The sequence below is a fragment of the Saprolegnia parasitica genome (genome assembly GCF_000151545.1).
Source record: "Saprolegnia parasitica CBS 223.65 unplaced genomic scaffold supercont2.10, whole genome shotgun sequence".
Classification (NCBI taxonomy): Eukaryota; Oomycota; class Saprolegniomycetes; order Saprolegniales; family Saprolegniaceae; genus Saprolegnia; species Saprolegnia parasitica.
The window spans coordinates 625,843-638,366 of record NW_012156404.1 but is presented as its reverse complement, the minus strand read 5'-3'; the positions used below and the strand labels follow the sequence as shown (position 1 = coordinate 638,366).

Genomic DNA, 12,524 nt, shown 5'->3' with positions numbered 1-12,524 from the left:
CGCTCCAAGCATCGAGAAGAAGCAGGCCGACGCTACCTTTGGGCCGCAATGCAATACACTTGACCGAGACCCACGTTCGCTAAAAGTCCACCGTATGGGCTGCGTTGGAAGCGATAAGTTGGTAAGGCTGGCTGCCGAGTTTGGCACGCGCCGACGCTGCCAGAGCTGCGGGCAACTGGTGGCTCCACTACGTTAGTTGTAAGTGCTTGATGAAAGTCGACAAGCGAGCAACGGCGACTAGAAAGTGACTGCATACATTGATCCACGTCCGGTAATCCAGCCATCGATTCTTCGTGCTGCTCATCATCCGGCACGGGTCGGCAATGTGAACTGTATTGAGATTCATCGGCGTCGGTCTACCGCCAAGCCGATATGCGGCGCATGGCGCCACACTTCATGCAAGAAAGCGCTTTCTTCATGTTGCTGTTGCTGCAACCCGGCTTGACGCAGTCCCAGTTGTCGTTGCCAGGCGCAAGCATCGACGTCGCGCTCTCTACCTTGCGCCCGGACGCATGGACGGTGCCAATCATTTCCTTGCCAGACTCTTGATGCTTGAGCTGCGCAAAAAAGTCCCGCTTCGTCGCGACTGGTGCCGGTGCTGCGGCGGCAGGCGCGTCGGGCTCGTTGGCGCGCGCAAACGCGTCAAACACGTTGGCCGAGTCGTGGATGCGAGGCGACGACGGCGCGCTGTCAGGATGACGCTTCTTGGACTTTTCCTTCTTGTGCTTGCGCTTCTTCTCCTTCTTCTCCTTCTTCCGCCTCCGGTCAGGCGACGGCGACGCGTTCCCATGGCGGTTCTCACGGCTGTCGCTGCGGCTACCACTGCGACTGCGTCGGAACCGGCGCCGGCGGTCGACGGATGCACTGCGCGACCTGGACTTGGACCGCGGCTTCGATCGGGACCGGGACCTGGAGCGGTGGCGGCGCGTACTGGTCTCCATCGGCAGCTGTCGGTTTTTGAGAAGCTGCTATGCAGTGGAATAAAATAAAAGAGAATAATCCACTTGATACTATTATGAAATATATTAATTAAACAAATCCGTGGTATTGGCCACTTTTTGTTTTATTAACCAATCCTATGCGACTAGCTGCTCGACGGCGCCGCCCCAGCTGAGGCAGCCCAGCTCAATCGACCAAACCTCGTTGGAAAATGAAATCGCCCAAACGTACCTCCGTGATAGAGAGCACGATGTAGATCACGAATCACCGCGTCACGTCGGCGTTTGATGCTTGGATCGAGACCAATTGGCGAAACACTCTATAATGGCAGATGCCATATTTAGCCATATGCTGCCACTTCCGCCCACGCCATATAAAAATTACTGCGTTTCATACAAAGACCGATATGATTTTAAATTGAGGAAGACAAATCAAATCTGTTTGATTGGCCAAAAAAGACCTTTTTTGCCATGCATGATTGGCTAAAATGGTGTCCAAGGCTACATTCCATTCCATCTCCAGCAAGCTACCAAGGAAGCACGATGGCCGCCTACGTGGACTTTGAGACGACCATGGTACTTGCCGGATGGAAGCATGCGCTGTGAGGTTGACGCATGTATGTGAAGGGTACCTTCACCATGGAGCTGTACACGCAGCACGCCCCGCGCACGTGCAAGAACATCACCGAGCTCGCCCGGCGTGGTTACTACGACAACACGATCTTCCATCGCATCATCAAGGTACATGTCTTGTGCATGGACCGTCGTACCCATGCCTCGCAGGACTTTATGATCCAAGGTGGTGATCCGACCGGAACGGGCCGTGGCGGTGAATCGATCTACGGGTACGACGCCACGCCTCGCACATACGACGTCATGGCTCTTCTCGCGGTAGTGGCAAGTTTGAGGACGAGATCTCGCGCGACCTCAAGCACACTGGCGCTGGCATCCTCTCCATGGTATATCCTTGCTGCCAATGCCACTGCATTCAAGTCTCTGATAGGCGAATGCTGGACCGAACACGAATGGCAGCCAGTTCTTCATCACGCTCGCACCGACGCCGTGGCTTGATGGTACCTTCTTGCTCGAGCGAAACTCTAACTCATGCACGCTATGTCTCGTAGGCAAGCACACGGTCTTTGGCCGTATTTCGGAGGGCATGGGCGTCATCAAGCGGATGGGCCTCGTGCAGACCGGCGCCAACGACAAGTACGACGTGGCGCATGCTTCTGCAGAACAAATCCTTATGCGTTGCGTAGGCCCCGCGATGACATCCGCATCGTCCGCGCCACGCCGCGTTCGTAGACGGACCATTGTAGTTGTATTCTCGACCATGCAAGTAGCACTCTGTCCTTAGTTGACGTACCAGAGGTCGCCGAGCGCGATGCCGTCAGGGAGGCTCTCGACCGCAAGGCCAATGTCCTTGCAGAAAACAGGCGGGCGGTCCTGGTTCTTGTTGGTCGCCGCGTAGTAGGCAGCAAAGGCGTCAATGGAGCTCGACTCTTCCTGGACGATTTCGACGTCGTCCATCTGGCGCGGCTGCTTGAGCAAGTCGAGGGACGCTGGCTTGTCTTCAATGGCATAGTCGACGCCATAGATGGGATTGACCGAGAAGACCGCGTGGAGGCTCTTGATCTCCTTGAAGAGCTCCCGTAGCTTCTCCTCCGGGTCGACGCGGAAGCCGAGCACGTAGCCACCAGAGCCGGCCGACGTCTCGATGACAAGCGCGGGCCCAAATTTCGAGTTGCGGATGCGCGCCGACTTGATCTGCATGTACGGCATGCTCACGTTGAAGTTTTCCGCGAGGTTGGCGTGCCACACGACGCGGATGTTGGTGACGAAGAAGGTGCCGAGGTTGCCTTGGTCGGAGCTGAGGTTCCAGACGCCAATCACCTTGGTGTACACTTGCTCGTGCGGCAGCAATCGGAGCTCCTTGTCGGCGATGATGGCGCCCCGGAGCTTGAGGTCCCGGTACAGTTTCGTGGTCTCATACGACCGGAAGACGGCTTGGACCGTCGTGAAGAGGCGCGGACTCGCCTTGACGAGCGACGTAAAGATGAACTCGAAGCGCGAGCTGGCGTACTTGGTCATAATGTACAGCGCCTGCGTCGAGCCGCGGAGCTTGGACGTGGCCGTGCGGATCTTGACCGACTGGATGCAAGAGTAGCCGATGCTGAGGTTCGTGCGCGCCGACCGGTGCGAGGCCCAAAGCAGGCGCAAATTGGTGATCTCAAGCGACCCGCGGTCGCCGTTGTTGCCCTTCGTGTCCTCCACCGAGTTGATCGAGTCGATCGCGACCTCGCCTTTCCGCAGCTCCATCGCCGCCGACGAGATGTCGAATCGGATCTCGCGGTCCTGCCACGTCACGCCGTCCGCCGTCGTCACGAGCTCCATCTTCTCCATCGTCGCTGTCAATCTTCAACCGTCGCAAAGCTGTTTCGTGCAATCCATGCGTTGCGCGATTGGATTCTTCACAGCCCGACGAATGTCGTATTATCTATCCAACTTGGATAGTATATATTGGATAGATAGTTTGTACAAAAACGCGACGGTGTGTTCAACTATTCAACGACAAATTGTACTACGCACTACCACTTCAATACGAAAACACTAGTGCGTCCTCTACTCGAAGGCGTGGACGGCGCCGAGGAGCTCCTTGATCTTGGCGACGTGGCCGAGCACGAGCGCTTCGCGGTTCACGGGATCTTCGTAGCCGAGGCTGGCTTCGTCGCTGAAATGCTGGATGAGACCATGCGAGAGCCGCGCGAGGGTCGCTTCGAGGCCCGCTATCGTGCCGCTCTCAATGGCGTCGTCTTCTTCCTTCTTGTCTTGCTCTCGGTCTTCATCGACCTCCAAGAGCGCCGGCGGCCCTTGGACGTGTCGCGGCGACGAAGGTTTCTTGGCCGCGAACGGTGCGCGGATCTTTGTGACGCTGTCGTTGCTCCTTTCTTCTTGCTTGTCCTCCTTAGCGTCGTGCTTCTCAGCGGTGCCCCGCCACGCTTGCAGGTCGAGAAACTCGACTTGAATGAAGCGCTCGGTCTCGCCGCCTACATCGAGGCTCACGGCGTACTTGAGCCGATCGGCGGAGCGCTGCGCGACCGACTGGCCATTCGCCATGCTAGCCATGATGTTGGCGCGCTCGGCGTACCATCGCTGCTCGGCAAAGTCGATGATGCTGTCGTACGAGTAGCCCATCCTAGATGTCGGTCATGAGCAATTCAAGTCGAGGAAATCGATGCGATGACATGGCAATCAAGAGGTTGATGAGCACGATGACGACCAGCACCATGTACACAAAGATGAAGAGCTGGGCGGGAATCGGCATGCGGCTGAGGAGGTACTCGTCAAACGAAAACGTGGCAGCGAACGCGGCGAGGAGGAGCGACTTGATGCGGTTGAGAAAGATGTTGGCGCCCCGCGATTGTCGACGACGACGTACAAGGCGGAGGCGAACCCCATGAGTATCGACGCGAAGACGAGGATGAAGCGGACCACGTCCGTCAAGAGCATGCGCCGGAGCATCACGACGAACGGCCCCGTGGTGCGGAACCCATACAAGAAGAAAAACATGTACAGGTACGAGCACAGGATCGCGCTCGCGACAAAGCCGTCTTCGGTGACAAAGTTGCCGGCTGCTCGGCAGATACCGGCGGCCACAATCAAAAGCACAAGTGCGCCTTTGATGACGTTGTCGACCATCGCGGCGCCCGAGTCTTCCGTGTACCGCCAGCCTATACGCATACGCCTTAGACGGGAGAAGCAGGGGAGAGAGTAGAGAACCGCGGTGCCACATTTCTCGGAGCTCGCGATAAATGTGCAGAGCAATCTCCGCGACAACGTAGCACTCGAGGAGCACGAGGAGCCACGCGTCGGCGAGCGTCGTCGAGTCGTCGCGGTAGTGGCTCGAGAAGAGCGTCGAGCCCGTGAAGACGAGCGTAAAGATGATGTGGCGCAGTAAAGCCCGGCGAAACCTAGTACGGATTTGTCAAGTTCCCATGGACCGTAATTGTCGCACATGGCGAGTCCGACAAATTTCCACTTCTTATCCAGGAGCGTCTTGACCTCATATGTGCTAATGAGCTCGAGGCGACCGCGCATCGTTGCCTACTCAAGTGCTTGTAGATGCACTTGGAGAAGCGATAGAATGGCGTACTTCTTGGGCGGTGGCCGTCTTGGGAATGCATTTGGAGAGCATGCGGTACGAGCAGAGGCACTCGACGGCGGTTCGACCACTCGTTGTATCCAAATCAGCAAGAAGCTACGCACGCGCATGGATATCTTCACGTATATCATTTGTGGCGCACCTCGGACGCGCCGGCGGGTAGCACTGCGGCCGCGTTCTTTGGGCCGCTCGGAGTGGTTGTTTTGATGTAGTACCGCTCCTCAAAGTCGCGCAACGGGATCATCTTGGCGGTGACGGGTCCATAGACCCATGCGGTCGTCGTTTGCTGCATCATTTGGTGCTGGAACATGGCCGTCTTGCCCATGGCAGCAGCGAGCGTCAGCGGCGTTCTACGCACCCAATGACATTCCTCGCCTCGTTCTCGTGGCAGCGCACAGGTAATCGTCGTTGTACTGGCGCAGAAACCGATTGAACGACGTCTTGTCGCCGGATTGGAGCCGCTTGAGGAAGCTCGGGAGGTCGTACGTGCTCGCGTCAACCGTGAAGTCTGGTGGGCACGCGTACGGGTACGTCAACATGGCGTATTTAATCGCAAAGTCGTAGACGTCGGGGAGGTCGTGCACGACGGCGAGATGCAGCGCGTTGTTGCCAAATCGATCCGTCATCCAAATGGACGTTTTGGCGGCCGGCGACCCCGCAGGCGCCTTCTTGGCGGCGGCCAAAATGACTTTGGCGCCGTCCACGAGCTTGGAGGCCATCGCAAAGAGCAACGGCGTGCCGCCCAAGTAGCAGAGCATACCAGGCGCGAAGAAGGACCCTGTCGTTTCGGCGTCCTAGGTCCACGTGAAGACGGTTCTAAGCCGGGAGAAAGGCTCCGTACGAGGAGGTCAGGGATCCTATCGACGAGCCATTGAATCGCCTCGACGTTGCGGTGGACGATAGCAATGTGCAGCACGTTCTCTCCGCGGTAGGGCGAGATGTTGACGTCACGGTCTTCGTACGTCAGCAGCTGCTGCTTGTTGTCCTGGAGGTCTAATGTGGGTTGTCGTGAGTTCCTCGGGTTGAAAAATTTATCTGGATGCGAACGTCGTACCAGGGCACTCGGTAATGATCGCTTGACCCAGCTCAAAGCGCTTGGTGAGGTACGCAAGAAGGACCGGCGTCGCGCCGACAATGTCGCGTTTAAAAAGGTCCTCCGGGCGGTCTTTGAGGTGCCGCAGCGCGCCGGAAAGGTCGTTGGCGAGTACGAGGCGGAAGACGCCGGTGAGGTTCTCGGCAAACTGCCGCGCAACAATGTCGTTGTCGTTCTCGTACGTCACGTGGATGCTTCCGACGCGACCGCCGCTAACATGCGATAAAACGCGGTCCATCGCGCGGCCGCCGCTCACGTGCGACAGGACGCGGTCCATGGCCAAAACGGAAAACGGCTTTGGCGCCGCATTTAGCGATCCCAACTCAGATATGATATATTGGGATCCGTGACGTGGCAGCGTCAGAGACACGCGTGACGTGAAACCGACACATTTTCGCGTTTCAGCCCCAATCCCAACAGCGTGTCATTGTTGGTTTGTCCTAGCCTTTTATCGAGATTACATACAGACACTACGATTGATATTGCGCTTGCTGGCCCAGGCGTCGACGCAGGGGGCCATGAACAACATGCTGCAGCGGCACGAGCGTTTCTGGTGCAACCTCTGCGCGCCGAGGCTTGGACTCCTTTTTATGGGGCGTCGCTTGTCGCAGCCGAGGGGTGTTGGTCGTCGCATCATGCACTCGGACTGGATGCCGCGTCTGCGTCTGCGTTGCGACCGATACAAGCACTGGTTTCGGTGGCAGTGGTAGCTCATCGGGCGCTACGAGCGGCGGGGCTCGCCATTTCTCCACGTCGACGAGCTCCACTTGCAAGTATCGCTCCTTTGCGAGTCCATGGCCAAGCTCGACAGCGTACTTGAGCCGGCTTCGCGCCACGGCGTCGCGAGCCAGCCCCGTCGTGAGGCTGCTCATGATGTTGACGCGCTCGGCGTACCACCGCTGCTCGGCGCCATCGATGATGCTGTCGTACGTGTTGCCCATCCTACAAGGCTCCATCAGATTTTCCATCTCGCGACATCGATGCGATGACATGGCAATCAAGAGGTTGATGAGCACGATGACGACCAGCACCATGTACGCAAAGATGAAGAGCTGGGCGGGAATCGGCATGCGGCAGAGTCGGTACTCGTCAAACGAAAACGTGGCTGCGAACGCCGCGAGCACGAGCGACTTGAGCCGGTCGCCAAGCGGACCAGGCCCGTCGCGCGCGTCGACGATCACATACAAACTCGTGCCGAAGCCGAGGAGGATCGACACGTAAACAAGCGTGAAGCGGACGGCGTCGGAGAAGAGCATGCGATGCAGCATCACGATGAAGGCACCCGTGCGCCGGAAGCCGTAGAGGAAGAAGAGCATGTGCATGTACGCGCCGAGGAGCGCGCCAGCGACAAAGCAGTCTTCCCACTCAAGCTGGCGCTGGAGACGGGCGACGACGGCGCCGGTGACCATGACCACTTGGCTGAGCTTGAGAACCGTATCGACCATGGCGGCCCCCGTGTCGTGCCAGTAGTCGCGGACGCCTACGCGCGCAGTGACAACTTCGCTACAGGGATGGAGGTGCACCGTGCACTCGGATCTCGCGGATCTCGCGTGCGACCTTGGCATACGTCTCCAGTAGAATGTAGAGATCGGCGAGCAGCGAGTAGCCGCCGCGCCGCACGCTGAACGGGTGGTGGCGGTAGTGGTCTGCCGCCAGCGTCGACGCAGTGAGCACGAGCGTGTACAGCACGTGGCGCACGCACGCGCGATGAAACAATGCGCCGCCGACAAAGGCCCACTTTTTATCGATAAGCGTCTTGACCTCAAAGGTGCTAAGGAGGTCAAGTCGCGCCCGTAGTGTGTCCTAATATCACACATGACAGACGTGTAGAAGACACGTGCAGACGCTGGTGGTCGCGACGGGGATGCAGCACGAGATCCGCCGGTACGAGCAGAGGCACTCAATGGCAGTCTTGTGGACGTGCTAGGAGCATGTAGAAATTCGACATGGGCTTTTCACGCTCGCATGAATCCCCGTACCGTGGCGGGTGAGGCGCCGTACGGCTCCTCGAGCCCTCGGAGTGGGATCATTTTGGCCGTCACGGGCCCGTACATCCACGCCGTCGTGGTCTGGGCGCTCAGAATATGCTGGAACATGGTGCTTTTGCCCATGGCGGCGGCCATCGTCAGCGGGCTCCTACGTCACTCAATATGAGACGTGCCGTTGCCTGACGTGGCAGCACAGGTTATCGCCATTGGGTTGGCTCAGAAACTGACTGAACGCGGCCTTGTCTGTGCCGTAGAGCTGCTTTAGAAAGGCCGAGAGGTCGTACGGCGCCGCGTTTGCTGGCTCGAACCGGGCGGGGCAGGCGTACGGGTACAGCGCCATGGCATGCTTGATCGCAAAGTCGTAGACGTCGGGAAGGTCATGCACGACAGCGAGGTGCAGTGCATTGTTGCCAAAACCATCGGTCATCGCGATCGAGGTTTTCGCGGCCGGCGACCCTGCAGGCGCCTTCGCGGCAGCAGCCAAGATGAGGGTCGCTGCCTCCAGCAAGTGACTTGCCAAGGCAAAGAGCAGTGGCGTCCCACCGAGGTAGCACGGCGTGCCCGGTGCGAAGAAGGAGCCGGTCGTCTCGGCGTCCTAGCGCAAGATAAGCGCATGGACGTTTGCATTGTCTACAAGGAGGTCGGGCACACGCTGCACGAGCCAGTCGATGATGTCGAGCTTGCGGTGGACGATAGCGATGTGCAGAGCGTTCTCTCCGCGGTAGGGCGACACGGCGCTCCCCCGGTCTTCGTACGTCATGAGCGCGTACGGGTAGCCCTTCTCGACTGCGCAAGGTCGTCCATGGAGAGGGTGCTGAAGCGAAGCGTGTACCTGGGAACGCCTCGATGATGGCTTTGCCGAGGGCAAAGTGCTGGTACAGAAACGCAATCAGGAGCGGCGTCGCGCCTACAATGTCGCGCTTGGCGAGATCGGCTTCGGCGGTCGCGAGGTGCGCGAGCGTGCCCGGCACGTCGTTGGCCGTCACGAGCCGGAAGAGCCCGGCCTCGTCGAGCTCCTTCACCTGCTGCGCCACAATGTCTTGGTCGTTTTCGCTCTTCTTGGCGAAGAGCGCGGCAAAGTTGGCAGCCGCTCGGAAGGTGGGGTCGCCCATGCTGATCGATCCCAGACCCAGTTGCAGTTACGTGCTGGACGGTTGCCACAGAGACGGCAGAAGTTACGATTGCTGCACCTGTCCTCGGATGCATTTCGGATACAGGCATCATCACCAGCAGGAGGATGTAGGTATGTGTACAGGAGGGAGTGATCGAATTAACTTAGTTCTTGGATAAGCGGCGACGGCTTGCTCGTCGGTGGTGTGATACGGATATCATGCGGCGCAGCGGCCGACGGCTTGAGCTGGATCTCGCGTTCGTCGTCGTCGCTGTCCTCGTCGCTGTCGCTGCCCGAATCTTCGTTGAGCATGCTCAATGCAAAGTTCTAGGCTCGCGGTAAGATCCATGCTAGTACGATAGCATCAAGGTGGTACCATCTCGATGACTTGCTTCTCCGGGTCTTCCTCGGCGACTTCAATGTTGTACTTGGTCGCTTGGCCGGTCGCGAGATCCTTGGCCAGGATCTCGTTCTGCTTCTCCATTTGGGGCAGGAACGCCTGGAGCTTCGAGAGCACTAGTGCACAGAGCTACGGTAAGAGCGACGCTATCGGGCAGCATCGGCGGGCGTACGGGCGCTCTGGGGCACGGGCGCAGCGAACGACGGCTTGGACATCTCGGCAAATTGGACTTTAGAACTCCAACCAAACCGACCAATGAAACGACGTGCCCCAACCAATCCATACCGCTTGGTGTTTGTATGTCTAACAACACGCAACCCTAGTCCACGGATTCGGGCGGCGAAAAGGTGATGAAATGGGATTCGAACACGGTCTGAGTTGACGTAGCACGATGACCACAACTCAGACCTCTCAGAGCTCTCAGAGCGTGGCCTCGCGCTCTCTCCGCCTCGTAGTCGTCGTCATTTGATGGCGCGCAATTGAAAACTGACCAGCATCCTGCTGTCCACCCAGCGGGCGAGAAATCACGACTGGATTTGCACCATCAATTGTGGGGGAGGTCGCTTGACGGAGATCTTGCCACTCCAATGGATGTTTATGCGCGGCAAAAGCGTCATGGTGGCAAGCAGCTTGAACGCGTGCACAGAGTTGTTGTTGTCGGGACAGAGTTATTGGCACAAGGTCGCGGAGAGTGCATCGAGCGAAGGATGATCGTCTTTCCCTGGAACACAGACGTGTCCACGATCTTCCGTCGTGTCCTACTCATAGGAATACATGAGGCGGGCCGGGTACTCGTGAGACGAATCTCTTAGATATTTCTAAAAAACCGACGAGGCGAGAGAGGCGAGAGGAAGACCTGCGCGGCTTTAGCGCCGACTGCGCTCGCTCGTTGGCGTCGTGGTGGTAGCGTCGGTGGCTTCCGCGCCTCTTGCAACCTCGGTGCGCAAGTTGCTGGTGCGAAAACCACTGGATCTTTGTAGCAAATTAAATGCGAAATCCCACCAACACTGCCACATGGTAACGTGGCACGTCCAGGCGCTGGCCAATTACTCACGATATCCCGCTATTTTATCACTTGCTCTTTGTATGTACGTCGCATGGGAGGCCATTAAAATGCGACAAATATTTAGCTCGCAAATTGGGTAATCGGAAGAGTTCAGTCCCGAATTTTGGCCGCGAGCTTCGTCCAGCAACCTCGCCGCCATGCCCATCCTTCTTCGCCGCAACGCCCCGCGCCCGTCCGTCGAAGAGCTCGTGGACCCGATCTCGACCCGTGACCTGCTGGCGCCCGCCAACAAGGCGGCGGCCAAGCCCGAGCTGCGAAGAGGGTCCGTGCCCGTGTTGCCGTCGACGGGCGAGTCGTACTTCAAAACGGGCCGTGGGCGCAACTCGGAAGGCAACTTCCTCAACAACAACGTCTTCTTGCAGCCGACGTCGGTCTCTGGCCCAGCTTGTGCGACAGGCCATGAAGGCTCGGCATCGGGGGCGGCGTCGCCCACGGACGAAGATGTGCCGCCACTGCGGGAAGAGAAGCCGCGGGTCTCGACGTATTCGATGATTGTGAACAACCCGCGCATGGTCAACACGCTTGCACATGAACTCAGCCTGCTGCCAAAAACGTACCTGCGTCTCGCGCTCGAGCGTGTCGTCTCGTCCGCGTCCCGATCCATCTCGAGCATGCGCCGGCGCCCCAAGCCGAACCCTGAGGCCAAGCCGAGTGCGTCGTCGCCTCAAGTGCCGCCGTCGTCCGGCGCCACGTCGCCCACCGAGAGCGACCGCAACTCGACACAGCAGTTGCCCATCGACTAAGTTGGCGTTCTCGCTTGCCCTTGTACCATAGCTGTATTCACGAACACGACGGTCGACCGCGTTCGTATTAGAAGCTGCATGTCCTCGTCGTACTACAGTGACGTTTAACCAACATGTCGTCGTCACGCAATGCAATCTTACGTGGGGAAACCACTATTATCTCTACAAATGGCGTCTACTACGAGGTCGGCGCCGCCTTGCCGGTCTTCCGCGACGCCATCGAGTACTGGATGTAGAACATGGTCGCGCACACGATGAGAAAGCCGATGGCAAAGCCCACGAGGCGCGGGTTCTACAGAGGAGGCCATTAGACGCCAGGTGGCGAGCAAGGGCAAGCGTCTTACACGGTCGTTGGTCTGCAGGAGCACCTTGCGGCGCTTGAGGCGCTCCGACATCTTGCCGTAGCGCTCGCCCTCGTAGACCGCGGGGCCCAGCGAGACCTCGGTCGTCGGCGTCTGCTCTTGGTTGAACCGGTTGCGGATGGTGCTCATGTCGGGAGGGCGGCTGTCTGGGGCCGAGTTGCAAAATGGCCTATTCCAGGTCTGGCCAATCACCGGCCGATACGTTGTAGCCAATCACGAGGCGCGATGCAGGACAAGGGTTATTTGTGCAGGATGACGAGCTCGGCGGCAGTCGCATCATGGTCATTGCGACCCTCGAGGCCCTTCTCTACATGCACGCCGAGCTTGCATGTAGTAGCGGTAGAGATGGATCGAGAGACACGCATGGAAGCGCGTGGCGCGGTCATGGCGTGCGGAGAGCGAGCGGCCTCTACCCGGAGGGATGTTGTCGCCATAGCACATTGGCATTACGCGCCGCGTGAGCAACAAGAGGGCGGCAAGCAGCGCGGAGAGACGCCGCCATGCGACGTTGAAGTCCGCTCGGCGTCGTCGGCGGTGGCTCCGTTACGTCGCATTGATGCTATTCCGTACGCGAGCACGCAAGAGTACAGCTCAAGAGTACGGGTGAGAGGTCCATGGCACGTGCCCTCATGGGGTGATATCGCCACATACGATGATGTGT

At 58.6% G+C, this 12,524-nt stretch overlaps 8 protein-coding genes across 8 annotated transcripts; 2 read left to right on the top strand and 6 right to left on the bottom strand.

Annotated features, from left to right (window-relative positions):
• Nucleotides 1–198: 198 nt before the first annotated feature.
• SPRG_04060 (hypothetical protein) lies at nt 199–960 on the bottom strand. Its single transcript, XM_012342650.1, has one exon. The coding sequence runs from the start codon at nt 939–941 to the stop codon at nt 357–359; it is 585 nt and encodes a 194-aa protein (XP_012198040.1). The 5' UTR covers nt 942–960; the 3' UTR covers nt 199–356.
• Nucleotides 961–1,450: 490 nt separating this feature from the next.
• On the top strand, nt 1,451–2,294 carry SPRG_04059 (peptidyl-prolyl cis-trans isomerase-like 1). Its single transcript, XM_012342649.1, has 7 exons — nt 1,451–1,514; nt 1,566–1,679; nt 1,722–1,783; nt 1,834–1,897; nt 1,942–2,011; nt 2,063–2,147; nt 2,198–2,294. The coding sequence occupies exons 1-7, from the start codon at nt 1,482–1,484 to the stop codon at nt 2,241–2,243; spliced, it is 474 nt and encodes a 157-aa protein (XP_012198039.1). The 5' UTR covers nt 1,451–1,481; the 3' UTR covers nt 2,244–2,294.
• SPRG_04058 (hypothetical protein) lies at nt 2,243–3,373 on the bottom strand. The gene has a single exon (XM_012342648.1). The coding sequence runs from the start codon at nt 3,339–3,341 to the stop codon at nt 2,292–2,294; it is 1,050 nt and encodes a 349-aa protein (XP_012198038.1). The 5' UTR covers nt 3,342–3,373; the 3' UTR covers nt 2,243–2,291.
• Nucleotides 3,374–3,560: 187 nt separating this feature from the next.
• SPRG_04057 (hypothetical protein) lies at nt 3,561–6,470 on the bottom strand (the record flags this gene model as incomplete). The annotated part of the gene is made up of 10 exons (XM_012342647.1): nt 3,561–4,134; nt 4,184–4,323; nt 4,368–4,669; nt 4,719–4,909; nt 4,954–5,042; nt 5,092–5,196; nt 5,243–5,450; nt 5,497–5,894; nt 5,942–6,093; nt 6,155–6,470. 10 exons carry the CDS (start codon nt 6,468–6,470, stop codon nt 3,561–3,563), a joined length of 2,475 nt encoding a protein of 824 aa, XP_012198037.1.
• Nucleotides 6,471–6,597: 127 nt separating this feature from the next.
• On the bottom strand, nt 6,598–9,293 carry SPRG_04056 (hypothetical protein; the record flags this gene model as incomplete). Its single annotated transcript, XM_012342646.1, has 8 exons — nt 6,598–7,135; nt 7,184–7,673; nt 7,717–7,996; nt 8,039–8,116; nt 8,173–8,329; nt 8,376–8,776; nt 8,816–8,967; nt 9,014–9,293. The coding sequence occupies 8 exons, from the start codon at nt 9,291–9,293 to the stop codon at nt 6,664–6,666; spliced, it is 2,310 nt and encodes a 769-aa protein (XP_012198036.1). The 3' UTR covers nt 6,598–6,663.
• Nucleotides 9,294–9,425: 132 nt separating this feature from the next.
• SPRG_04055 (hypothetical protein) lies at nt 9,426–9,941 on the bottom strand. The gene is made up of 3 exons (XM_012342645.1): nt 9,865–9,941; nt 9,669–9,808; nt 9,426–9,619 (listed from the first exon to the last, which is right to left on the bottom strand). Exons 1-3 carry the CDS (start codon nt 9,905–9,907, stop codon nt 9,452–9,454), a joined length of 351 nt encoding a protein of 116 aa, XP_012198035.1. The 5' UTR covers nt 9,908–9,941; the 3' UTR covers nt 9,426–9,451.
• An 898-nt stretch (nt 9,942–10,839) lies between these two features.
• On the top strand, nt 10,840–11,655 carry SPRG_04054 (hypothetical protein). The gene has a single exon (XM_012342644.1). The coding sequence runs from the start codon at nt 10,896–10,898 to the stop codon at nt 11,499–11,501; it is 606 nt and encodes a 201-aa protein (XP_012198034.1). The 5' UTR covers nt 10,840–10,895; the 3' UTR covers nt 11,502–11,655.
• On the bottom strand, nt 11,575–12,033 carry SPRG_04053 (hypothetical protein). The gene is made up of 2 exons (XM_012342643.1): nt 11,846–12,033; nt 11,575–11,793 (listed from the first exon to the last, which is right to left on the bottom strand). The coding sequence occupies exons 1-2, from the start codon at nt 11,990–11,992 to the stop codon at nt 11,680–11,682; spliced, it is 261 nt and encodes an 86-aa protein (XP_012198033.1). The 5' UTR covers nt 11,993–12,033; the 3' UTR covers nt 11,575–11,679.
• Nucleotides 12,034–12,524: the final 491 nt, after the last annotated feature.